Source organism: Bemisia tabaci, chromosome 2 (genome assembly GCF_918797505.1).
Source record: "Bemisia tabaci chromosome 2, PGI_BMITA_v3".
Classification (NCBI taxonomy): Eukaryota; Metazoa; Arthropoda; class Insecta; order Hemiptera; family Aleyrodidae; genus Bemisia; species Bemisia tabaci.
Window position 1 is genome coordinate 999,753 of NC_092794.1, and position 27,116 is coordinate 1,026,868.

General features: G+C 38.9%; 1 protein-coding gene across 1 annotated transcript in view; it reads left to right on the forward strand.

Moving 5' to 3' along the window:
• E(z) (histone-lysine N-methyltransferase E(z)) overlaps positions 1-27,116 on the forward strand; it is a 76,298-nt gene that overhangs the window by 18,644 nt on the left and 30,538 nt on the right. The window contains exons 6-9 of the mRNA XM_019049863.2: positions 5,958-6,121; positions 14,306-14,406; positions 16,713-16,998; positions 21,286-21,479. Of these exons, the coding sequence (XP_018905408.1) occupies positions 5,958-6,121; positions 14,306-14,406; positions 16,713-16,998; positions 21,286-21,479 (745 nt within the window). The remainder of the gene's footprint in view (positions 1-5,957; positions 6,122-14,305; positions 14,407-16,712; positions 16,999-21,285; positions 21,480-27,116) is intronic.

Genomic DNA, 27,116 nt, shown 5'->3' on the forward strand with positions numbered 1-27,116 from the left:
GCTCCTTATCTTAGCATAGAGAAGGCTTATAACGAAGGTGGAATCTCAGAAAAGCGGGGATATCTTCCTCAATGCGGCCTTAACTTTGAGAATTTTTTTTCAGTTTTAGGGTTTGTTTCGGAGAAAACCAGTGAAACTATCCTATTTCACAAGAAGTTTTACAAAGGAATCAGTACTTGTATTGCCAACTCCTGATATAAGCAAGAGCTGCATTTTCATGATCACTTACAAGTCACAGCCAAAGTCAATAAAACCATACAAAAATAATAAAAATAGTCTGTCAACCATTTTAAGACCCTAAGCCTTTAAGTAAACTGTGGATTATTTGATTTAGTTCATTAACTTTGAGCTGTTTAATTTGTTGAAATTGATTTTCCTACATATAGCCAATATTTTACAAAGAAAATTTGTCTTTTTGATGTATTTACACATTTCAACTGTTTTTTAATGTTAAAAAGTATCCAGGTCAATTTGTAATGATACATTGCAACGGACGGGAACTTACGGGCCCCCATAAGCTTAGTGCGTGCGTGCGGCATGTCGCTTAGGCAGTGCAGAGGACGCGCGCGCGTTGCGCTACGGCGCGCCCATTTTGCTCCTAGTGTCTCTCGTTGCGCGCGCCTTTCTCGGGTGTTTTCCGGCTTTTGTGTTGCAGATACGACCAAACGGACGAAATTTTCGTCTTACAGGGCCGTACCTCGGCGTTTTCCATGGGGGAACAGTGTTATTTTGTCTAAAAATCTCAAATTTCAACCTGTGTCACTTAAGTCGTTTGAGCACCGGGTAAAAATTGTTTTAAAATTTTTTCCTTGTACGAGGCTTCTAATGTATCCACACATCAACTTTTAAGACTAGGACCTCCTTCGAATTCGAAAATTTAAAAAATAAGAAACACCCTAAAAATGGCCTTATTAACGTCAGGAAAATTGGCTCGTCCGCAGGGCATCGCCATTTTGGATTTTTCAAAATTGAGAAAACCGACTATTTGATTTTTGCAAATATCTCCTCAACGGTTCATCTCACGAAAAAAACAAAAAAAAGCAGCGGAAAGAGCGTAATAGAGCGACGCCAAAAACTACCGTTTTTTGGCACAATTTGGGCCAGTGGGGATTTTTCTGAAACCGGGCCCAAACGATACCTTACGATTCCCTAAAACTCTGGTTAAAATTTTAGCTTGAGTATACGCATGGCTTTTGAGAAATGAGGGGGCAAAGTTGCCAAATCGTCATCATTCTGGACAGCATTTCTACAGCAAAAAGACGGGAAAAATGGACGAAAAAGTTACACCTTTGATGGGTTTCGGCTATAAATGTTCTCATAGGGCCCCCAAGCATTTAACTGTGTTCAGTTTCAAAAATTTTGGTCGCAGAGTGGTCCAGAATGGGGAGAAATCGTCGACAAATCAAGATTCTTTGTCAAATTTTTAAAATTGGAAATAAAACTGTTGGTCTGCTACAGTTTTCATGGCTAACAATATTCTTATCGGTCCTCAAGGCATGAAATTGTGTTCAGCTTCACAAATTTACATCGCACAGTGGTCAAAAATGAGGGAATTAGTGGACAAATAATGATGCTATGTGAAACTTTTAAAAATGAAGTGAAACTGTTGGTCCCCTGTAGCGTTTAGATCCCGGAAAAATTCATGTATTTAATTTTTTTAATTATTACTGCATGTCGGAACGTATTGTTTATAGAACGTTGTTATAGAATAGACTTTGTAGCATTATCTCAATAAAATATGTAAACTCTCAGAAATTTTAAAAAAAAAACAGAAAGAATTTTAAAGAATTTTTCCGGGATCTAAACTCTACTGGGGACCAACAGTTTCACTTCATTTTTAGAAGTTTCACATAGGATCTTTATTTGTCCACTAATTCCCTCATTTTTGACCACTGTGCGATGTAAATTTGTGAAGCTGAACACAATTTCATGCCTTGAGGACCGATAAGAATATTGTTAGCCATGAAAACTGTAGCAGACCAACAGTTTTATTTCCAATTTTAAAAATTTGACAAAGAATCTTGATTTGTCGACGATTTCTCCCCATTCTGGACCACTGTGCGACCAAAATTTTTGAAACTGAACACAGTTAAATGCTTGGGGGCCCTATGAGAACATTTATAGCCGAAACCCATCAAAGGTGTAACTTTTTCGTCCATTTTTCCCGTCTTTTTGCTGTAGAAATGCTGCCCAGAATGATGGCGATTTGGCAACTTTGCCCCCTCATTTCTCAAAAACCGTGCGTATACTCAAGGTAAAATTTTAACCAGAGTTATAGGGAATCATGAGGTATCGTTTGGGCCCGGTTTCAGAAAAATCCCTGCTGGCCCAAATTATGCCATTTTTGGCGTCGCTCTTTCCTATGGAAATCATCCTCCTTTGTTGTTTCTAACTTAATTTTTTGGTTGTGAAATTAACGTTTTCTTCAAAAATTAGCTTATGAAAGGCGCATTTTTGCTGATTTTAGGAGAAACTTTGCTTCATACCTCCAGCCACGATTATCTGAGTAAAAAACCGTTATGCTTATTGGAAAGAGCATAAAATTTACTCCTAGAAAACATATGTCAATAGTTCCTAAACTTGATTTAATACTTTGAAGCAGCAGTTTATTAGCTCCGCCCTTAAAAGGTGATTTTTTCGACCATTTTCCTTAGAATCACGAAAAAAAGAGAAAAAAAAACCCTAGAAACGAGACCGGAACTGTGTAAAAAGGTGGGAAAATAGTGCTGGGTCCACACTATTTGAGGGGGGGGGGGGGTGGGTGGGTGGAACAAAGCCAAAAAGTTCAAAAATTTTCAATCAGAGTCAAAAATTGTGAGCTCCAATGAGTATCAGTACAAAACTGAGGGGGAGAGTGTTCAGCTCAGTCAGTTTGCACTGGAATATTAAGGCGAGGCAACGTCAAGAGATCTATAATTTTGGATTTTTGGGTCTTTTCATACCTCATCAGTAGATCACACTCGTCATGTGAACCCAACTGAAAATCTCGCTAAATCCAAGATGGCATCAAAGCTCCAGTTCGAAGTACAAATTTTGTATTGCAAGACGGCAAGTTTCGTACTGGTACTTATTGGACTTCAAAATTTTTTACTCCAATTGAAAATTTTGGAACTTTTTGGTTTTGTTTTCAAAGTAATGTGGACCCAGCACTATTTGGCCACCTTTCAACACAGTTCCGGTCACGTTTTTAAGGTTTTTTAAGGAAATTCTATGCTCTTTCCGCTGCTTTTTATTGTTTTTTTTTCGTGAGATGAACCGTTGAGGAGACATTTGCAAAAATCAAATCGTGGGTTTTCTCAATTTTGAAAAATCCAAAATGGCGGTGCACTATGGTTCACAGACCCTATTTAACGGAACTTTAAGCAAATTTTGAAGGTGGAAAAAATTAAAGTTTGGCACTACAGTTTTATCTTACATACTGTCATGGATCGTCACCTAAGTTTTCATACACTAATAATGATTTATAAGATTGTGACGGACCCTAACAACAGAGCGCGCAACAGGTCTTCATTAGCTGAATGTGGACCGCATTCGGTGGTGCGTTACAAGGTGTTTATTTTATCGAGTTACGCCTCATCTATGTAAATTTTTGGGCAACATGGATCCACCTGATGGCAAGTGACTTCCTTTTCACCCAGTTTCATTAATTTTGAACTGAAATTTGTATGCTTTTGAATGCTGCAAACATACGACGAAAAATGATAGAAATCCGTGAAATTCGTATTATTTAGGAAGCTCTAAGTTTTTTTTAAGTCTAGTTAATGCTTTGCGGATTGAAAAATCTTGTTCAACATATCCTTAAGTTTAAAAAATAAAAGTATGCCGATGTATTTTGATCTACTGAGTCCAAAAATGACCTTTGTTTTTTACTTATCACCTCTCACTTTTCCGAAAAAGCGACTTTTTCCCGGGAAAATGAGCAAATTTGACGTATTTCTGTCATAATTGCAATTCATGTTGATAAATTATACTGGACCCGTGGTAAAGAGATTCTGTTATGTATATTAAGCTTCTAAATCCGAATATGACCTAGGTATTGGTCTATTACCTCTAGTTCTCCGATCATGTCGATTTTTCCGCGCCTTTTGGGTAAAACCTTACCCGGACTGTAAGTGTGTTAAAAATACGGTTTAAAATTGATTTCGATGTTTGATATATCGGCTCTCATGTACTTTGATTTGCTAAACCCGAATATGACCTTAGATTTTTCCTATCACCCCTCATTATCCCGGAAAATTCAATTTTCCTCGGAGAACGAGCTCTTTTGGTATTTTTGCGACGATTTTCCGTATTCTAAGGAAAACGGGGGGTTGTAAGAGGCAAACGGAGGTTGAACTCCGGTTGAATGTTTCTTAAGACATCAGAGAAGACCTAAAGAGGAACTCGAAAAATCGCTACAACTCCATAGAACAGGTAAATTGGCGCAAAAATACCGAAAAAACTCGTTCTCCGAAGAAAATTGAATTTTCCGGGATAATGAGGGGTGATGGGAAAAATCTAAGGTCATATTCGGGTTTAGCAAGTTCAAATACATAGGAACCGATGTATCACACATCGAAATAATTTTTAAAATGTATTTTTAACACTCTTTGAGTCTGGGATAGGTTTTACCCAAAAGGCTTGGAAAAATCGGCATTATCCGAGAACTGGAGGATGATAAAAAAAAAACCTAGGTCATATTCGGATTTAGCAGCTTAATATACATAAGAATCACTCTACCACGGGTCCAGTATAATTTATCAACATAATTTTCAATTATGACAAAAATACGTCAAATTTGCTCATTTTCCCGGGAAAAAGTCGCTTTTTCAGAAAAGTGAGAGGTGATAAGAACAATAAAAGTCATTTTCGGACTCAGTAGATCAACATACATCGAAATAGTATTATTTTGTACCTGGAAAAAATTTTACCTACATGTTGCAGAGGTCAACAGTCGCAAAAACACCAAAAATGTCCATTTTTCCGGGTAAAATTGGCTTTTTCGGAAAATTGAAGGGTGATGGACAAAAACGGAGGTCATATTCAGATTTACCGCCTAAAAATACATGAGAATCACCTTATCTCAAGCGAGAGATTTTTTTGTTATTATTCTTATACATGTCAAAATAGGGTGGAGAAAATCTTCAGTCTTTAAAGTGGCAGAAATCACATTTGAAGTTAAATTTCTCGGTCAGGATTTTAATATTTTGTTAAACTAAGATGTAAAATGAAATTAGCGACCCAAAAAACATAAGATCCAACACCTTTTATAACGGTGCAGTGCATTTCGAATAAAGTTCCGTTAAATCCAGTCTGTGGACCATAGTGCGGTGCCCTGAGGACCAGCCAATTTTCCTGAAGTTAATAAGGCCATTTTCGGGCTTCTTTAGCACCCAGGAATCGAAAAAAATTGGTTTGGTTCGAAGGACAAACCAAAACCCGAAATTTGTTGTGCTGTGTAATGCAAGTTTCACCATTCATATGCTTTAAATTTCAAATTTTTCTTTTGACAGTCTCAACTCTTGTTTCTTCGTCTGTGCTTCCCTTACGTATTGTGTCACGAATTGAGTGTGAAAACATTGAGGCGTAGTCCAGTTTTTATTACCTTACTTCTCACCCTTAAAGACCTGCACACAAAATCAAGAGTAGTTGAGCCTATGTTGTTCCTTGATACATTACTATACAAGGAAGAAAAATGTAATGTTGATGTCCAAGCTTTGGTACCCAATTTTTTTTTTTTTTTTTTTTTTTTTTTTTTTTTTTTTTTTTTTGTTACCAATTCTAAGTATAGTTTGCACCAGCATATACGTGGACAAGTAATCGTGTCTGACAGTGTTAAACGTGGCTCAACAAAATTCAACAACATTACATTCTCCTATGGTGAAGCTCGATTTTACTGCATTCTTTAGAGAAACCCTATATTTTTTTTAAGTTCAACTCAAAATGTTATCTGCTGCAACTTTTCTCTGTATATTTAGGTACATTGAATTGACTGAAAGTCTGGATCCAAATGCTCTCCCTCCAGAGTGTACACCAAATATTGATGGACCAACTGCTGAGTCTGTTCCTCGTGAACAAAGCATGCACTCATTCCATACTTTATTCTGTAGACGATGCTATAAATATGACTGTTTCCTTCACCGTAAGTTTCAAAATGTATAGTATAATAGCTTGAAATTTATTTCCAAATGGATACTTTTGCCGGCTGACATAATGATGATTTTGAATAATTTTCAAATAACAGGATGGAAGAATAATGCTGGGCCCACCCTCAGTCCAGACAAATTAAATGTAATATCTAGGATCAGAGAAATAAATTCCCATACAAGCAATTTTTGGTTTGAGTTGCTTGTCAGGGGCCAGAGAGGCACATGCTGAACTTCATTTGAAACTTAGTCGTGAAATCATAGAAATCAATAAACTGTGTTGCTCAAAACTAATTATATATCCGAGCGAGGCCAATGGGTCAGTTAAGCTTGGTAGGGGTTCGCCTGAAAATAGTCAATTCCTTCAGCTTTCGGTACGGATAAAACGATACCCACGGTAAAATCGTCTCGGTGGAGAAATAACCCTTCCTTATTAGCAGTCCTCAAGATCATGTTTGAATTGTCTCATTCACTACCGCCATCAAAACTTCGACATTATGTGTCATAAACGGGATAATGGCGGCGGCCAATACACAACCTCCAGAACCCATGCCACTGAGCCATCGCAGTTTATTCTTCCACTACGGGCTTGGCATAGACTCCGCTGCCATATTGATCATGATGCGCAATCTCAAATATTACGAGCGCGCGGTTAAGACGCCGTTTTCGGCTGACCTAATTTTTGGTACTTTCAAGTGAACTACGAGGGTCGCTCAGAAAGTAAAGTTCCCTATTTTATTTCTCAACAACCATTATTGCTACACAAATTGCAATTACACCGTCATAAAGGTAACACCCCCAGTTTTTAAAGGGTGTATTGGTTTTTGATGTTTGATGTTTGATTAAGTGCTTGCTTGGTAATTGCATTTTTCCGGGGTGTCCTTGAATAATTTCCTGCTACCTCTTGAACGTCTGATAATTTTGCGGAAAAACCGGGAGGTTAAAGGGAAAGGAAATATTTAAAAATTTACTTACTATAAGTGCTGTTCAGCTCTTTTCAACGTAAAATCAGTTGACATTTACACATTTTTTAGATCTTGGTGAGACGATGTTCTTTCCCCCCACTCCCATCTTTCGAGATGCGAGTGGCGTTGATGTCACCCTCTCCTCGAACCAAGCTCGCCGATCAGCTTAGCCGTCGCCATCTTCTTCTTCAGTCAGTGCTTTGCTTCGCTCTCGGCCGGTTGACGATCTTGGTTCCGCCCGATTTTTCCATCTTTTCTGTTCTTCCGCCAATTTAGTTTTTCTATCCAGATCTCGAGGATCTATTCTCTTGTTTGTAGTGTTTGTCACCCGCCGTGTTAAGTGAATAAATCTCTTTTCATTCTCCGCAAGCGTGCCCTTTCATTTTCGCTACTTCACCTCACCAGAGCCTATTGGCTGCCGTCTGCGGGTTTTTCCTTTTTGAGGCCTTCAGCCGTTTGTCAGCTTCTCTCGATTCATTGGTATCAGTTTGTTGATGCCCTCTCGGAAGAACTCTTCTGTCTGCTGTCAGCACTTTAGTTCTTTAAACCGCCCATGAACTTTCCTGTGGACTTGTCCATCCGCTGTATAGCCCTGATTTACTTCCAAGCAAAAGTCACCTCTTCGAAGGTTTTAAGAAGTTCATGAGTTTTAAAGTTTGAAACTGACGAGGGATTGAAGTGCTGTCAGCAGACAGAAGAGTTCTTCTGTGAGGGCATCAACAAATTTATACAAATATTTAAAAAATGGGTGAATGGAAATGGAAATTACGTAGAAATGAGCTGAACAGTATTTATTGTAAGTAAATTTCCAATATTTTCTTCTTGTTTTACCTCCCGGTTTTTCTGCACAATTATGAGAAGTTTAAGAGGTGGCGGGAAATTTCTCGAGGAGACTGTGGAAAAATCATCCAGTAAGCTGATGAACACTTTAGAGTTGAGCCGTTCACTTTCTTCATCATAGTCACTATAATTTTGGCATAAAACGAACAACTTCGGTTTTAACTCGTAGGTATCTTGAAGGAGACACTCTGCTATCATATGGACAGAATTGAAAAGCGAACCTTGGTTTAAGACAGGTATAAACGGTTGATTTTGGGGCAGAGGAGGAATAGAATTTAAGTGGAAAGCAGAATCGCCATTTTGATCATCTACCAGTAAATACTAAGAAAAAGGCTGTATTGGAATGTTGGAATTTATTTAATGTGATGCTGGTGGCTTACCTGGATTAGAACTCAGTAGGACGTTCCAGCATTCAAGCAGAACACAGAATGTACTAGAATTAATAACATCAGACATAGGCGATTGGTCATGATCGGGCACTCCAAATGAATGGGCCACTCGCAATTCAGGGGCCTTATAAAGTGCCATTAAGCACTAGCCACACTGAGACGTCGCCGTCCGTTCCGTCGCGGCTCCGTCGACGGGCGTCCGTCAGTTGTACGGCTCTTGGACGAAACGGAGCGCACCTTGCTCCGATGCGATCCGGCTAGCTCTAGGATGCAGTTGAGCTTGATGACTCAAAGCTGTTCGCATGTCAGTTTCATACTCAACTTTTCTCTAGTGTTTTTCATCGTTAAAAATGGAAACCTTGTCTGATGAGGAGGCAATAGTTTTGGCGTGTATAGGTACTTGAAGAGGAAGAACTGAAACAAAGAAGGAAGAGGAGATTTTAGGTCCATGAAATCATTATGAAGCGGGAGCATTGTGGAGAGTACTGTACTCTCTTCCCTGATTTGCTCGGTGATGAACAGAAATTCTTTAAATACTTTCGAAAGAGCTCCGCCAAATTTTTCCATCTGCTTGATCTTTTCGATGGTGAAACTGCAGAAATGCGTATATCGGTTTGCGGCGTTGCAGACTTCCTGTCATACTTTATTTTTTGTATGAAAAACCACATCATTCATTGAGCACTTCGGATATTTTTCTTCTCTATGTGAAGAATATTCTGTGAAAATTTCAAGCCACGATGTTGGTTCGGTTTCCTTTTAAAAAATAAAATAGGAGCGGAGATTTTCAAACACCGCAACCGATATAAGCATTTTTGCGGTTTCACCATCGTTTTACCTTTAAGAGCGTGCGCACTGCATAAGCAATCAAAACAAAACTGGAGATTGGCATCCGTCAGTCCGTCTTCCGTCTCCAATCTTGCTCAAAAAGCAAGATTGCTATATCCGTCAGCGTACGGCTCGGCAGCCAGACGGCGCCGCATCGATCCGGAACGCGTTAGTGCGCGCCCGCTCACTCATTTCCACGATAAGCAAAGCCAAACGGCAGGAGACGGATTGAACCGATCCGCGACGGAACGTGCGGCGACGTCTCAGTGTGGCTAGTGCTTTAAAAACGTTTTGACCTAATGGTTGTTCAACATTTTGATTTACAAAATTTGAGGAATGGACAAACTGAGTAGCGACATCACCGCCAGGAATGACAGCCTGAGCAATCTCTGCTTTGACCAAGCAGGGCAAATCAGTTTTAATGGAAATCAGTTTTCACTAGAATGTAACTTTGATCGGTTTAACATGATAAGAATCATTCTAATCAGGTAAGAGGGCTGAGTGCATTTAAGATGCAGAATAAATGGCCACCTCGTCCAGTAGTAGAAATTACAGGTATAGAATTTGGTGGCATAGAAATATGTAGCAATCACCTATAAAATGAGAGGCTCGGAGGACAAAGCATGTAAGTAAAGTTTATTCCATTTCGAGAAATACGTGTTTGAAGTTTTGAAATTACGTGGAATCTAACAGGGGAAAGAAAGTTCAAAATGACTTTCTGATGCTTAAAAATTGGAATTTGGGGGCAAATTTTTCGCAAAGTTCGGATTAAGACTAGTTATACTTTAAATCATTAATATCACAACTTTTCAAAAACTGCACTTATGCGCCTTGTCCTTAAAGCCTCTTAAATGAAAGTTACTGTTTTTGACGGACAATCAGCACTTGCATGGCTGATCCCAGAATCATTAAAACTTGAACACAGGTGTGATTGATGACGTTCTCTCCAACAAGGAGGTTGGCAGGATGACCCACCTCCAAAGGCAGGCTCTTGTCACGACCTTCTATCATGAGTATTTACGATTGGCATTTTTCATGTTGTGACACGCACCCCATCCCTGATCATGCTAATTGCAAAGCCCTTTACCATGCCCTATAATAATTTTTCAATTGTAATAAAATGTCTCAAGATTTGATCGCTCACTTGGGAGAATCAAACACTAAATATGTCAAGGACTTCAAAAAATTAACAACTGTACACGGTGGCTAGCAACCAGGAAAAGTCAGGGAATGGGAAAAATCAGGGAAAAGTCTGGGAATTTCGTCAACGGTCAGGAAAGGACCCCGCACACCTCTTATGGGAAGCTGCACCATGAAGGATTGCCTTCTGACTTATGTCATTCGATTCTCCTCAAGATACTGATCAAAAGTTATAATTGCGCCAGCTTTCTACGATGCACTGTTTTCGCAAAAAACCTATGAGAAGATTCAATTATTCGGCAACTATGAATTAAAAAGAACAAAGCATTTGAGAACAGGCCCGATGTGAATAAGGAAAAAACGTAGCGCGTGTCCGTCTTCTTATCTGTACCTGCCGACTCAGGGGCTATGCACTCCCGCACTCGCCTGGTAGACATTCAGACTTTCCTGTTCTTATGCTCCTCAAGAATCTGATTTGAATGGTCGGTCGAGCAAAACGGCCGGCCGGCGCACACTGTGGAATTGGACCTGAAAAGCTGGCCAAAACTATTTATCATCAGATATCGCCGAGTTTTACAAATATTTTACAATCAGTACTTCTTCTTAAGTGATAATATGCACTATTTAACCACCCAACACATCATATGACAATTTGCGGAGAGTTTAAAGAGGGTGCAAGAAGCCTTCCGAAAAGCCTTTAAAAGGACGCAAAGTATCTGTCTAAAGCGGTGCATTTAGACAAGTTTCTCCTTCACCTATGGTCTACTTTTCGAAATAGGGACTTTCTATTACCTCATAATTAATGGTTTTTTTTTTAAAAAACAGTGTAAGTCACTTCAAAATTTTTGACGAAACAGCCGATCTCTCACATTGAGGAGTAATTGAACATTTCCCAAAAAAATTAATATGAATCATTCTAGGTATTAGATTTTTGACAGTTTTGAATCAGAATTAGTACTAGTATGAAAGTGCCGGGACCTCCATATGATGATTTGAGGTTAAATTATAAGATGAAAATGAGTTTTATCATAATAAGAACCATCGTAAGGGCAGAAAGCACCTGTGAAAATGATTCATTTTGATGGGTTCCTTCCTCACCCATGGTCCACATCTCAAAGTGAGGGCACTTCACTGCGAAATTCGTAACAAAACCACATATCTCACTGTTACGAGGCTTCAAATGTGCCTCTCAGCGTAATTTCATGGTGCCAGAGGGCCACTTTTAAAGCCCCACCCCGCGGCCGCATGGACTCAAATTTGTCTGTAAAAGTAAAACATGGCATAAATATGTCTATACTCAAGGATAATGCACGCAGAGATTGTTAGATAACGGTTTAAACACTTTTGCAAGACTTTAAAGTGACCCTCCCATCCGCTTTCAAATTATTTTTTTTATCCCTCTTTCGAGGGCGTAGGGGCCAGAGAAACAGGTTGCGTGACCAAATATCACCTATTTTGGTACTAAATGGGTCAGAGCTGTTGGAAAAATCCAATTTCAGTCGTTAGTATCGACATAATTTTTCCCATTCATGTTTGTAAAAATCGCTCAAAAGTCCATCTTTAAGGTCAAAAATTTCAATTTCCTCAGTTTTCCTCAGTCTGTCACCCCTGAATCCTGAAAATACCCTCTTTTGACTATAACATTCCGCCTTAAACCGCTTGAGCGCAGTTGAGCGCAAAAAGAAATCGGACTCTGAATTTCGAAAAAAACGTTTACTTTTACATCACTTTTCAACCTCCTGTGAAAATCACTAAAAAAGGAAATTTCGAAAATACTGTGGTTAGTTGTGTAGAATATACTCCTAAGAATGTGTTGCATATCGCCGAAGTTCCCTTTTATGGCCACACAGTTGAAGTAAACTGATCGACGAGTAGCGCGCCAAAACATATCAAAATAATCGCTGAGAATTAGGTAACTTCGTGGTCTCTTCGCGGGAAATTGAGCCACTCGAAAAATGGTACATACATGTCTACCAGGGTAAAAAACAGTGTAGATTTCGAATATCACATTGGTCTTCCAATAAAAAAAATTTAAATTTGAGGTTTTGGCCAGGTTTTTTGGTCAAATACCACAGTGTGCGGCGTGCGGAATCCGAGATAAGACTGCCGCTCGGTGAGGGAGTCCCCTTGATTTCCTTGTTGACACACAGCCGCTTGTCAATCGAGCACTGAAATGAGGAATCTTTCTGGCTTTTTATCACCGAAAAATTGAATCTTCTCATAGGTTTTTTGCGAAAACGGTGCATCGTAGAAAGTTGGCGCAATTATAACTTTTGATCAGTATCTTGAGGAGAATCGAATGACATAAGTCAGAGGGCAATCCTTCATGGTGCAGCTTCCCATAAGAGGTGTGCGGGGCCCTTTTTTGTGGAGCCGGCTTCCAAGTAAAAGTCGGGTCCACGACGGGCCAGCTGATCGTGCTGTTGTGCTAACCGGGTGGTGCTTTCAAGCGGTCTCCGATGACCATAGGTTTGCGCCGTTTTTGCGGAAGTGAGGTTAAGTGTATATTTACGTACACTTCCGTGGAGAAACACGCCTCCTCTTACTTTTGTCTGAAGCTGGGCTGTGCTGGAACCACGCATTGATTAGGAAAATCTTTCCAAAGGTTGGATCTCCAAGTCTCTAACAGGGACATCAGCATTCATCTGCTTCCTTAGTTGGAACAATAGCAAAGGGAATAAGGGATGCAATTTTTGGGCACAAGCGATTTATTTTAAAGAACAAGAGAGGCAGGATAGACAGGTTATACAAGACAAAACTACATCCGCTGATGATCATTAAGTTTTGCTTTGCATTGTTGCAATTTCTCCTATACCAGCCATTTATGTCCTCTCAATTGCTGTCTTTTTTCATCTTGTTCATCTTGTATTTTTGCATTCACTGTTTGAGATCAGCAAACTTAGGAAAACGTAACTCATCTAATTTTCTGTTGCTAATATTACTGGAACGCTCTGCGATCCAATAAGAAGTTGAACTTTTCCATTTTCTTTATTGCCAAGCGCCCACTGTTTTTTCAATCGCTTTTTGCGATTGCGAGAATGCTTGAAATGTTTACTCTCAGTAATTTTCAAATGTCGTGAGAATACACTGAGCTCATAACCAAGAGGAACAAGTGATGAAAGGAGCACAAGCGATTTTTTTAGATAACGAGAGAGGCAGGATTGACAGGCTATTCAAGACAAAACTACATCAGCTGATGAATATTACTTTTTGCTTTGCATTGTTGCAATTTCTCCAACAAGTACAACTCCACACTTTCCACAGAGAAAAGGTCCCAACCTTGGGGTGACTCCTCCCAAAAGAGTGTGGTTCCAGGGCAGCCAAATTTTTTTTGCTCGCGGAAACACTATCTAAAAATAAAATGCAGTGAATTATCTTTTCTTGAATATTTTTGTAAGTATAAAATAAAAATAATTGAAAAGGAAATATTGCAGAAACCAAGGAAGTATTATCGTTAGAATTTTATCAAGAAATTTTTGGAAATCTGTCAAGTCGGAAGAAGAAAAAAATTATGAGGTATCCGTTACATAGAATAAATGTTATTTTCATCATTTCATTGAATTGAAGATGGAGCACGGATGATCATTGACTTCAGAGATCACTGTCATGATTTTCATTTTAAAATTGATCCTGAGACCTCAAATTTAATAAAACTCAGTTAAACTTATCATACTGGAAAGAATCTCTGCAGGTTGTAGCTTAACAATGCTTCACAGGTACTTTTTGACCACGTCAATTAAGTGCCCTCACGTTATCGTAAAAAAGTCAGGGAATTTTATTAGGAGTTGGGGAAAAGTCAGGGAGTGATGAAATGAAATTTTGCTTGCCCCCGATTTTAAGTTTAGGGTGATTAACGGAGATATGTAATTAAGTATTCAAAAATTAAAATGAAATAATGACATTGTTTTCGCCATTAGATCAAGGACAACACAGTGATAATCATACTGATCCCGGAACAGAAATACTCTCTACCATGATTTTTCATTTGTATTAATGTTTCCACTCATTTTATCTTCCCTAGGCCTGAAATCTCATCATTCTGGCCCTAATCTTGGAAAAAGGAAAGGCCCAGATTTAAAACCATTTGCTGATCCTTGTGGTCCTGATTGTTACATTCTCTTGGTAAGTTATTTTTCTATTTAAGGACTTGTTGCATTATTGCTGCTTATCACTTCAAGCTGGAATCATGGCAACATGTATTGTGAATGAGTCCAGCAGCCCGACTGTTGAAATTTATGTCGGCTTGACAAGAATCGAAAATCGATATATTAAATGATGCAGGTAAGGCTATGTCTTGTCTTATCTTGCCAACATAGCCAGTTAAAGTTTCAACAATCAGGCTGCAGGGTTTAGCAACACCATAATTGATATGTATTTTGATTGGGTTTAGCCAATGTGTTGTGCAATAATAACCAAATGTTATTCAGTAGAATACATTTTATTAATTTACCCTATATATTTTGACATTTCGCCATCATCAGAGGATTTGTACAGCACTAAGAAATACAAAGTATAAGAAAATATCACATAGTCATACCAAGTATAACAAAATACCACAAATATCACTTCTGTCACATCACAGTCGTTCATCATAATTACAGTGTACAAGTCTTAATGTTCATAAATATAGGATTTTCTAGTTGGCCTGGCTATCCAGCGCACCTTGCGGTAAATAAAGGAAATATGTGTATCTTGGGTTTTTCTTCTTAGAGTCCAGCACTTGTTCATATTGCCATTTCACGCGGAATCAATCTTGGTTTGATTGAATATTTAACAGTGACTGCTTGTTATTTACTGCCTTTGCTATTTCTACTTTCTCAAGTACTTGAAAGCATGTTCTTATCCCTGCACTAATGTATTACTTTGATTGATTCCTTGTCAATTTTATGGCCCTCTCTGTTAATATGCATTTATACATTTGACGACTCTCGTTGAATCACTCCTGTAGAGATCATTCTGTTTTCTCTTTGTTTATTCTTTCACAAGAGTGGCAATTTATTTGATGTGTGCCTGAAATTGATTTCTCTTTGTCATTATTGTTAGAATTTTTTTTTTTTTTTTTTTTTTTTTTTTTTTTTTTTTTTTTTTTTTGATTCTGCGCACTAGCATTATCTACAAGTGCTGCTTTGGAAGCAAAAAAATTCCAGGTACATAAATATCCTTTCTTTAATGCAAAGTGCGCCAGGTAGGCGTGCCAACTAAAAATCCTAATTTTACTAAAATGAAGACTCGTACTCTCTGACTGAGATGAACGACTGTGACAAGAAACAGAGGTGGTGCTTGTGATATTTTGTTATACTTAGTATTTCTTTGTGATGTAAAAATCCTCTGATGATTGCGAAATGCCAAAATGCCTAAGGTAAGTTAATAAAGTGTATTCTACTAAATAACGTTTAGTTATTATTTCACAACACCTTGGCTCTACCCAATCAAAATATGTAATATTTCACATGCTTTTTTCTTGTTTTTCTTCTTATCTTTTTTTCTTTTTTTCTTCATAACCTGACAAATATTGTGTCAAAGTGAATAACCACAGCACCTCATTTTTTTACCTGTCAAGTTTCACATGCATGAGTAAGTTATGTGCCAAAGATTTGCTGTGTAATGTTTTGAATTAACAGTTTTTGTATTTCAAGGTTCAGTTCTGCTTCAAACCTCAAACTAGAAAAAACTGAAAACTTGTGAAGTGTTTGCTATTTCAACACCTCTCATTAATGGAGCAAAATAGTTTTAAGTAGCAGAAGTTTTGCTATCCTTACTTTGTTGTTAATTAAATAAGGCGTGTTCCAATTTGTGACCTTCCAATTTTTGGAGTTCATAAATGAATCCCTTGGTAGGGAAGGAGACTAACATCCAAAAAAACAAGTTGGTGCTCATGGACTCAGTTGGTAAAACCACTGCACCCATTCTCGCACTCCAGGCATCAGTGCGTCGGTCCATTGTGTTTCAGCAACTTATTGCTATTTCAGATTTTACCAATGCGGCAAGGAGCTTGGTTAGCCTCTACCAAAGGCATTACATCTCGTGTTATTGTCAATCTTCCTCTGCTTTACCATCCTACCTGCTTTAGTCCCCTAGCTCCCTCTCTATTTTACTGGCCAAAAATTTCTCAATTAAGGCAAGAAAGAGCAATGCAAAACGATTTTTGTACCATAGGAAAGAAAGCGTAGAAAATAGTACTCTTCTTCATTCTCGAATATTTTGGTTTTTACCCAATTGAATTGCCCAATTTTCTGGCTTTGAGCTTCGAACTATATGTTACCCTCTTGAAGTTTTATCCAAGTAAAGTGAGAGCCACTGATCCCCACTGGTGTTGGAAGCTTCTCTCTGAGGGCTCTTTTACTTAAAGACTATTTAATGGTTCTATATCAATATTTTTTCCCCCAGAATTTTCCTTTTTCTTACCCATCTCTATTATTTTATTTTAGGAAGGGATGAAAGAAAAGTTAGCAGCAATCGCTGAAAAGTGTGCTGAAGAAAAACGTAAGGAGGAGGAGGAGGAAGAAGATGAGGAGATGTCAATAAATGATGAGATCAAACAAGAACCTCAGCCGTCACCTTTAAACCAATCAGGTGGAGGTATTCCTGGAGGCGGAGGAAATACTATAGTCAAAAAGGAAATCAGAAATGAAGCAAAGCAGCAGAAGATTTGTAAACAGATATCAGTAGATTCAGGCAATGAAGCGAGTTCAGAGGATAGCAACGATAGTAAAGGTGAGGTTCAGTTCCAAAACCACATACTTACACCAGATGTAATGCTAGAAAGTCTCTACACATGCTTTATTTTTTAGAAGGAAAACCAAGCAACATTATGGCTTGAAATTTAAGCTGAAGTGATTTTTCTTTACCATTCCACGGTCATACTGTAAAGATTACAAGCAGTCAGATGAAATCAAAAGGCTAAAAGGACCCTACAACAAAACGGCCAAATCTGCCTAAACACGGAATTGTACGATTTACTCAGGGATGAAGAGGGTCTTCCTGGACACTTAAAACTGGTCATACTTTTTGCCTAGGGAAAAGGGGGATGGGGGGGTCAAAGTCAAAAACTTTAAAGTAGCATAACTTCTCAACGGTTTGTCGTAGAAAGATGATCTTGGTGTCACAATTTCCAAAAAAATGAGAGCTTTCAGAATATATGTATGATATTAATAAAATTTTAAATTTTGACCCACTTTTGGGGGAATTATACAAGGTCCCCCTTTCGTAAGTTTTCGTTTTTCGATATTTTCGGTCATTCGGTTCGCACGGAGCAAAACAAAAACAATCTTAAATGAAAGTAGAGGGCTTAAGGTTTAAAACAACCCTAAGTTCATCTTGAGAAAACAATTAGAAGCGGACTTATTAGTCTTCAAAGTTGACGCGGCGCGGGGGAACCTCGTATGTTCCGAGTCTCAAGGTCACCTGCGCCCCCCAGATTGCCTGTAGGTCGCAAGTTTGTGTGTTTTTATGCTTCTCTTGGTCGTTTTTAATGTAAATCATTTAATGAAGATAGAATAATCGGAATTTTTGAATTTTTCACAATGGGCCTTTGGTGAGGTACACCACATTAATGTTAAATATTTTTAATTCAAATTGTCCCCTCAAGAATAACTGAGGCTTGTTTTGAAGCTCAAAGCTCGTCTGCTTCTACGAGAAACTATTTGGCCTTACCAAGTGAGTTCCGTCATGCGCTGTAGCTTACAGCTGAATAATAAAATTTTAAAATTAGGGGTACCCCAAAATTTGGCATCAATGGGTCATAATTTCTAAATGGTTCCGTTCTGTATGGATCATATGTATATTTGAACTAAGGGTCCATGGTTTCTTCTAAATTATAAGAACAGAATCGTCATTGTCAGCAAATGTTTAATGAGGTATGATGGACATAATGGTTGATACTTTTAAGCCCCCTCTTGCTCCTCCCATAAAATTCAAAAATTTCGAATATTCTATCTTCACTGAATGATTTACATTAAAAACGACCTACAGAAGCATAAAAATTTAAAAATTTGCGACCTGCGGGCAATCCGGGGGGCGCAGGTGACCTTGAGACTCGGAACATACGAGGTTCCCGCGCGCCGCGTCAACTTTGAAGACTAATAACTCCGCTTCTAATCGTTTCCTAAGGATGAACTTAGGCTTATTTTAAACCCTAAGCCCTCTACTTTCATTTAAGATTGTTTTTGTTTTGCTCTGAGCGAACCGAATGACTGTTAGAGAGTTTTATCTTATGAGAGTCCAATTTATCTCAGAAAAAATTTGAAGAAAATTTTCAATAATGTTGCTCTAGGACTTTTCTCAAATTTTCCCATAAAGTCTGCTGGACTCACTTGTCATGAAATTCTCTCTTAGGGTGAATGATCAAATGAAATTGAAGAAGCGACACGCTCTGTTCCAAATTTCCGAGACAGTCTAATTTTCGTGAGTCTATGAAAACGTTAACCTCGCTTATACCTGCCATTCTACAAATTTTTCCTGGAATTTTATTGAACTCGCTTGTCAATAAATTCTTTGTCGAAATAGATAAACAATTCCAATTGATGTATCCCCGTTTTTACCCTCAACTCCCAGACGTGCCAGTTTTCATTACTATGGAAAAACGGCAACATTGCTCAAAGTTTCCCTCAAGGATTTTCCTCAAATTTTCCTTGGGGTTTTTTGATCCTCTTGAAATGGCTGTCTCTCTCTAAAGAGATGAACAATTGAAAGTGATGTGAGCGAAGTATTTTACATCATTTTCGCGGTACCTGAGATTTCTATAATCTGAGTAAACACCAAAGTTGCTCCGAAATTCTAGCAAAGATTTTACCTAGATCCTCCCTGAAAATCAATTGGACTCTGCTGGGGTGAAATCGTCTATTATAAGAGATGAAGAAATGAAATTGCGGAAATAAATTATACGAGTCCAATTTTTTGTGGTGTGTGAATTTTCATCACTCTTGGAAAACGGATAAGATTTGATAAAATTACAGGAGATTAAAACCCGGGGGACAAAACCCAAAACATGGGAGCTCTATTGAGTTTATTTTGACCAGTTATGTACTCGAATCACACCTGTAGAAACTTCGTGCCCCCCAAGGAGATGTGACAGAGCTCTAGCAGGTCCCTTGAGTGGAAAGCAATCGTACCAGTTAGTCGTGCCCAGTATTTCACGTCTTCTTATTTCCAGCGCCTCACTCTAAAAATGTATACGACTTGTTGTTTCATCCTCAACCTCACAAGGCCTGCTAACAGGTTCAGTCTACCAGGCTCCCATATTCCACAGGTGCTGCCTAAGGTGACCGTGCCTTGTCAGTGAACCAATCAGCTTTCTCAGTCTGCATCTATCCAGTCTCAACAGATTACTTGCAAACTTCCTTGAGTATTCGGGAGGCATGAGTTCTGAGGTTATCATCCCCTCTGCTCTTGCCCAGTCCTCCTGCCAGTTCGAGATTGAAAACGCCTGCATTAAAGTCAGATCTCATTAATAATTCACTATTATTGCAGCTTTTGAAAAAGGTCTTGAAATTTAGTGTTCAGTATGCCTCCTCCGCTTCCAGTCTGTTGTCCCCTAATCGTTTATTCTTCTATCACCCATGGAAAGGGGAATGCCCCATAGCTGCTCCCAGGGTGGCAATAGGTGTTGACTTCGGAAAAATTAGGATTACTTGGGTTTCCACTTCCTCCCTCCTCCAGCCTGTGAAAACCTGCCTGTGAGCGTTACACTTTTTTGCTATCTGGTGGCCATTTAAGAAATATAGTTCGTTAAATTCCCTTACTAAAATTTTACACTGATGTATTGAAATGGCAATAACAGTGCATGTACGAATATGCCTGATCCTATGGTCTTGCTGAATGCTTTTACGCTCCATAGCATCTTGGTGTCCACTGTTTATTGGAAGGCCAGGAGCTGAACTTTGTTGAGCAAACAGGTGTCCTTAAATCTTCAGAGGTTGAATATATCTGCCCTAGGAATCCTGATGTACGGTCGATGCAGTTTCCGCTCACCTGCGGTTTTTGCATTTCAGAACATGAATGCCAACAAAATTCGCCTTGAAGGCTTCTCAATTTAACAACTTTCAATAATACTAATAAATTCAACAAGTGCATAGAAGAAAATGATTGCAATTTACAAAATACACAACCAAAAACTCATAACAAAATGGCACTACAACATAACATATCAGAAAATAAGCTAATTACCGCCAAAAATGAAAAAGAGTAACTTGAACTTGAGTCAACAGGACTCAAACTTAGCAACACGCTATTCTTGACCCAACTTCAAGGGACTATGCTGTCGTCACTCTCTTTTTCTTCATGATCAAAAACAGCTAAATGTGCCGGTATCATCAACCATGGAGCAACGACTCATGCTATGCCTACTAAGTTTCTGAAGCTTTCAAAATATCAGAAAAATCTTCCTCATCAGCATCATAATATGGCACGCGCACCGTTATGGTATTTTTTCCGGGGTTTTGGACGTGTTAAGAGCAATTTTTCACTGCTAGAGGCTAATGACGAGCAGTGGTGACTGGAATGATGTAAATTCAAACATTGTAGAACAATGTGGCAAGTATTGCAAATGTATTAATTTTTTTATTTAATTATGATTGAAACAATTACTTCCCCAATTATTACAGTTAGAATTACAGGGTAAAATGAAATCCAGCCGGTATCATGACGGTTTGGAATCTGACAGAACTGCTAGATCACAATGCATCCTCAAACCCTCTGTTGATATTGATATGAACTAAAATTCTGGCAACTTATTAGTATGCATCAGTTTAACATACTTGGTAGTATGCTAAAGTGTGTAAGTGTGTTTCCCATTGCAATGTTCCTTGCTTGAAAAATGGTTCATCTCACATCCAGATATTACAAACATGTGATCATCAGATGTGACAGGGAAGACTCATTGCAGCGATTGATTCATATTTTTCAAGTGTTATTTATCCTCCATTCATTTTTTTTTGTTTTGGTACACTGTTATTCTTTTCTAATTTTTTACCAATTTTTTTGCTCTTTGATCCCTATCAACAGAATATAAAAATGATGAACTTACTGGAAACGCTGTTGAAACAACAACTTCATTTTCTCTGCTGGGATTGATGGGAGCTGATGATAAAAAAGAGTGGACCGGGTCAGATCAGTCTCTGTTCCGCTGTCTTCAGAGAGTGTTTCTCAATAACTATTGTGCTGTTGCTCAAATCATGATGACAAAAACTTGTCAACAGGTGTGGTCAATCGTTCATAATTTTGGTTTGTCCCATGTAATCTATCAATAGACATTTTTATCACTATACAAAGTTAGAAACCTATCAGTGCAACACATTTTTTCTCATCAAACTTTCTTGTAAAGTAGTGTGGAACATTCAGGTTGTGAGAAAATTCCCCCCCCCCCCTCTCTCAACTTTTTACCCATTCGAGGTAAGATTTGAAACTTGGAGGACGTTGCTATGACAAAAAGAGCTTTCTTTTTAGCCCTGTTAGACCTTTCCATGAGAAGAGACCCGATAGGGGACAAGAGACTCCCAAGTTTTCGTTTTTAGATGGAAAGACCCACCCCCTCATCTTGTGATACCACATTTCAGAGAACATTAAAGAAGAACAATTTTAGTGGGAAGTCCTTATCTTGAACTGTTTCAAAATGGCGGCTAGCTAAAGTTTAGAATGGCCAAAAATTAGCAACCTCTGTTTTTGAGGACAGACCGGCAGTGAATAAGGAGAAATGCAGCGCAGGCTGCTTGATAATGATGAGAGTGAGCGAGAGAAAAAAACTGATTTGGACGGCGAAAAGAAAAAGCATGCGGAATTCGAGATGAGACTGCTACTTGGCAGAGGCTGCTGATCCGATGTGCCGGAACGCCCCAGGGTTTCCCGTTTTCCTCTTTTACAGCCGACCTGTTCTCGAGTGCTGATATGAAGGATTTCTTTAACTCTTTAGCTGGTACCAACTTAATTTATTAAAGGAATTATTGAGACTTCAATTGTGGATTATGTAAAAATGGTGGCTCATAGAAAGTTGGCGCAATGGTGACTTTTGATCAGTATCCGATATGTTTACTGCGATAAAAAAGTGAGAGATTGATTGTGTCACACATCCCCTTAAGAAGTTTGTTGGGTCCTCTTTTTTTCCTCTTTTTTTTGCAAGAACTTTTACAGATCTGCAGTTAGGAGGGTTTTTGTTGCTCACTTGCCAAAACATAGGTCTTTAGGATATTTTAGGAAATAATGCTTATTTTTAGTAAGCAACGGGATAATATGGCCCCTGCTTGACTTACTGCTTGAAATCACAGAAATTGAATCACTGGTCTGATGTATTGATTTTTTTAAAGTGGTTTTTTCGTTTCAATTTTCATTCATTTATACTTTGAGCAGTGGTGCCAAATACTCAGTTTGACAATTAAGTGCTGGTTTTTAGTCGTGCGGCGAAGCCGTATAGACTCTAGGTTTCGCCGGAGGCTAAAAAATGTTCACACTTTTAGGCTAAGTCCAAGAGGAGAATTTTCGAGGAACCAAGTAACATATGAAGTATTGATATCGGTGCATTTTGGCCCAATGGAGATGTTACATGTGCGAGGAATTTGCAATTTGACTGTTGATTCTTGTATAAAAGTTCGCGAGGAACACGATGGTGCCACTGGTTTTCTCTGAAATCATCTCCCAAGCTCAAAAAAAGCTCTCAAGTTGAGGCCAAAATGGAGGGGATATCCCACCCTACCCTGAGAGTCCACGTCTACATGAAGACAAACTCTCCATGCAAAGATAGGGAGCAAATACATTAGCAGGGTTGCTGTGTTTTCAGTTTTGGAGTCCCCAGATAAATTGGTAGCCCTGTCAATGTATTAGCTCCCTATCTTTGCATGGAGAGTTGGTCTTGATCTAGACTTGGACTCTCAGGGTAGGGTGGGATATTCCCTCCATTTTGGCCTCAACTTAAGTGCGTTTTTTTGAGCTTGGGAGATGATTTCAGAGAAAACCAGTGGCACCATCGTGTTTCTCGTGACCTTTTACACAAGATTCAACAGTCAAATCGCAAATTCCTCACACATGCAACATCTCCATTATGCCTAATGGAATTTCTGATCATTTAGCCATGGTTTGGTAGCGTTTAGCAATCAACTGTGACCATAATGTAAAGAACCCACACAGGTGCCTTTCGGTTCAATGTCGCCTAATGGCATTCTTTATCATCGAGTCACAGTTTAATAGCGTAAATAAGCAACCAACGGTGGCCAAAATGTCAAGACTCCAAACGGGTGCTTTTTGGCTGAATTTCGCCCAATAGGATCTTTGATGATTTATCAGTAATGGTTGATGTTTATGTTGATTAATTATTACTGTCTGAAATTGAATCCTGTGGGAGAATATTATAGGGTTGGTTCAAACAAGTTTTAGAATTTTTTTCCTTAGCGCTAATGGACCCTAAGGGACAACTTCAATTCATCGAACTAAAAGTTTTCAATGTTTATAACCATTTTTTAACTGTCAGAACTCACTAGACCACATTATATTCATGATGAGTTGAAAGAATATGGCTGTCAAAAGTTGAGTTCTCCTTCAATTTAGCACTTTTTGTCATTACCTTAAAGACCATACGGAAAGTGCTAAATCTACGGAAAACTCAACTTTTCACAGCGATATTCTTCAAATTTATAATGATTATAATGTGGTATAGTGAGTTCTGACATTTAAAAATGGGTGTGAACATTTAAGGCTTTATTTTCCTTGAATTTAAGTGGTTTTTCAGGGTCTACGGTAAGAAAAAAAGTCTAAAACACGTTAAAAGTTACTTGAACCTACCCTATAATGTTGAGCTATGACTTCAACTTTCATGAACCCTTACTTGTGCCTTTCAGCTTGATTTCGCTAAATGGAATTATTTATGATTGAAGTCGTGGTTGAGTTTACTATGCTGATAAAATATCATCGGAAACTTTAGGTTTCACCATCATAGTCTTCTAAAAATAACCATCAGCATTACTGCACCAACCAAAATCTAGCCCAAAAAAAAAAATAATTCGGCTGAAAAAGTGGGAGAAGTTGGGATGTGCAGTCTCAAAATAAAAATACCTAGCTGTGATTGGACATAGCTTTGCTTTCATTGAGACTTTCAAATTTTATGAATAAAAAACAGTAAGCGTTTAGCAAAAACAGTTAGTTTTGTCCTTACCCGTAGACCATACAAAAAGAGCTAAATTGAAAGAGAACTTAGCTTTTGACAGCGATGCTCTTCAAATTTTTCATATACCTATACAATGTGTTCCAGTGAGTTTGGATGGTAAAAAATGGTCAGGAACATTTAAAGCTTTATTTTCCATGAATGTAAGTTGTCGTTCAGGATAGATTCTGACGACTAGATCCTTACTAGAGTAAGGAAAGAAAGTCTAAAATTGTTAAAAGTCACAGAAAAACGCGAAAAAAGAAAAAAGTCGGAAAAGGAAGTCAAATTTACCTAATAATTAAATTAACATAAAAATTTCGTAAAAAGTATTGGAAATTACGAACAAATGTATTTATGTAAAAATTGTATTAAAAAAAAAGTTAATTTTAATTAAGAAAAATAATCTTGGTAAATCAATTTCTCACGTAAATTTGACTCAAAATTCATTTAAAAAACAGGGCCGGATTTACCTACTTGCCGCCCATGGGCCGGATTTACCTACTTGCTGCCTATGGGCCACCTGTATCTTGCCGCCCCCTTCTCATTCGTTTCGAAACATCAATAAAAAACAACTTAATCGGCCCGAAACAGTAACAGAGAAACAACTTAAAACGGGACTAAGGCCGCAAATAATAAAAAGAAACACATAAAATATAATAAGAAACCCGGGACGTTTCGCAGGGATCACACCCGCATTTTCAACCGGCAAAACAAGAAAAATTAAAAGAAAGGACACTATGCCCCTCACTACTAGCAAAAGTTCGCACGGAACTTTGCGTGAAAGTTAAGTTCCGTAAACCTATCTACATATGTGTGAACAAAGCCTTCCACTTGTAAGAAATGAAGGTAAAAATTATGCAAGAACAAACATAAATGTGGTTTAATAATTTTAAATTCCGCCGGCGCGCCGCGCTGACCGCACTGTGTTTGGCGCAATGCGTGAAGTATTCCTACAGTCTTGTAGGCGCTATGCGTTTCACGCCGACCGCCGCACAGTGGATTGAGTCAATTAGAGGGGTCGGGCATGAAATTTTTGACAAAAACTGCAAATGTTGATGTTTATTTCGTCACATTTTAAAGTTCAAGGGGTGATACTGGAAGAAAATATCACGAGAAAACCAGTGGAACAGCTTGCAGAACATTAGATTCTTGTATAAACGGAGTTATGAGCGTTTTAAGTTCCCAAATTTTTTCCGACCTATCTCATTGACTCGATTCACCGTGCGCCGCGCTGAGGGCTTCTCCTTTTTATCTCAAGTCCTCATCATCACTGCTGCACCGCTCCATGCCAAATTGCGTGTTTAGTTTCTCTCTTAACTCGACTAATTAAAGGTGCTGTCTCTTGTGTCACCGAAAGACGCTTTCTCGTTTGTAATTTTTTTTTTTTCTGAATCCGATTTTTTTTAAACCTACATTTTAAAAAAATGCAAAATTTGCCGCCCCCTGCGTTAAGAAATGAGAGATGCTGTACTTTATTACCCAATGCATCTGACAAGTTTTTCAATTCAAAAAGGAACGTATGACACTCCACAAATAAATCACGTTTGAAGCGCAAACCGGAAAAAACTCGATTTGTCAAAAGTATTCATTAAGTATTGCACTTTCCACAGAAGCGTATTGCACAAAAATGTCACTGTAACGACTTCCGGATATGGTTGCGACCAACTTAAGGCTCAAAATTTTGATTTGTTCGCCCCCTAAAAAAATGGTCCATCTCTGTAACTGTGCTCACCAAAACTGACAAAGATCCCAGGGTCACAGGCTGTCCGTGGTCTCAGCACATTTTTCAGGGTTGAAATCCTTCCTCTTATTTAATTATTTTTTAAATAAACTTAGGCTAGGACACTATCCCTAAATAACAAACAGACGAATTTGGCTCCAATGCTCGTTTTTATTACTCTCGCCAGGGTCGGTCTGCCCAGGGCCGAAGGGGGCCCTCCCCTCCCCCCCTTCCTCCTCTTACAGTTACGCTCCGGTGTGGCCGCAGCCGTTGCGCCGCGTCATTTTTGTGGGAACATTGATCAGCGTCATTCGTTTTTATGACTTTTCCGAGGGTCGGGGGCCGCTGTGAGGCCCGCTCGGCCGCGATTGCAGCCTTGGGCCCCGCTTTGAGACCCGCTCGAATGAGGCTCAATTTGGGTTCGGGCTTCGGGTGCGATATTCTATCGTCTTGCGACTGGCCGCTACGCGCCCAACCCCCCCCCCCCCCCCCAAAGACGTTCCGCGCCACCAGACTATCGATATTTTAGACCAAAATATTGTATCGATATTTCAACGTTGATATATCGTCCGTATCGATACATTTATCTCCAGAAATATCGAATCGATTTTTCTTTCTTCCTTCTGCTGAGTTGTGTATTTTACACCTCGGAAAATCGGAAATTATGGTCAATTTTTCATAGTACGAATTTCGGATTTCGCTGGCCAGGTTGTACAGACCTACGTCACAGGGTAAACAAACCTCAAGATGCAAATACCTCCTTTTTTTTTCTCTAAGTAGGTATAGGACTTTTCGCGTGGCTGCTCGACGGTTTGTTAATCTGTGGAGGTTAAGCTACATTCACGCGTCGCAAGCAACCTGGCGTGTCTGCTTCTTGCTACTGCGAGCGCGCCTTCATTTCCTCCCGCACGCAACAAGGACAACCGCGATGATAAAGAATTCCATTCGGCGAAATCGAGCCGAGAGCAGGCACCACGAGTATATACA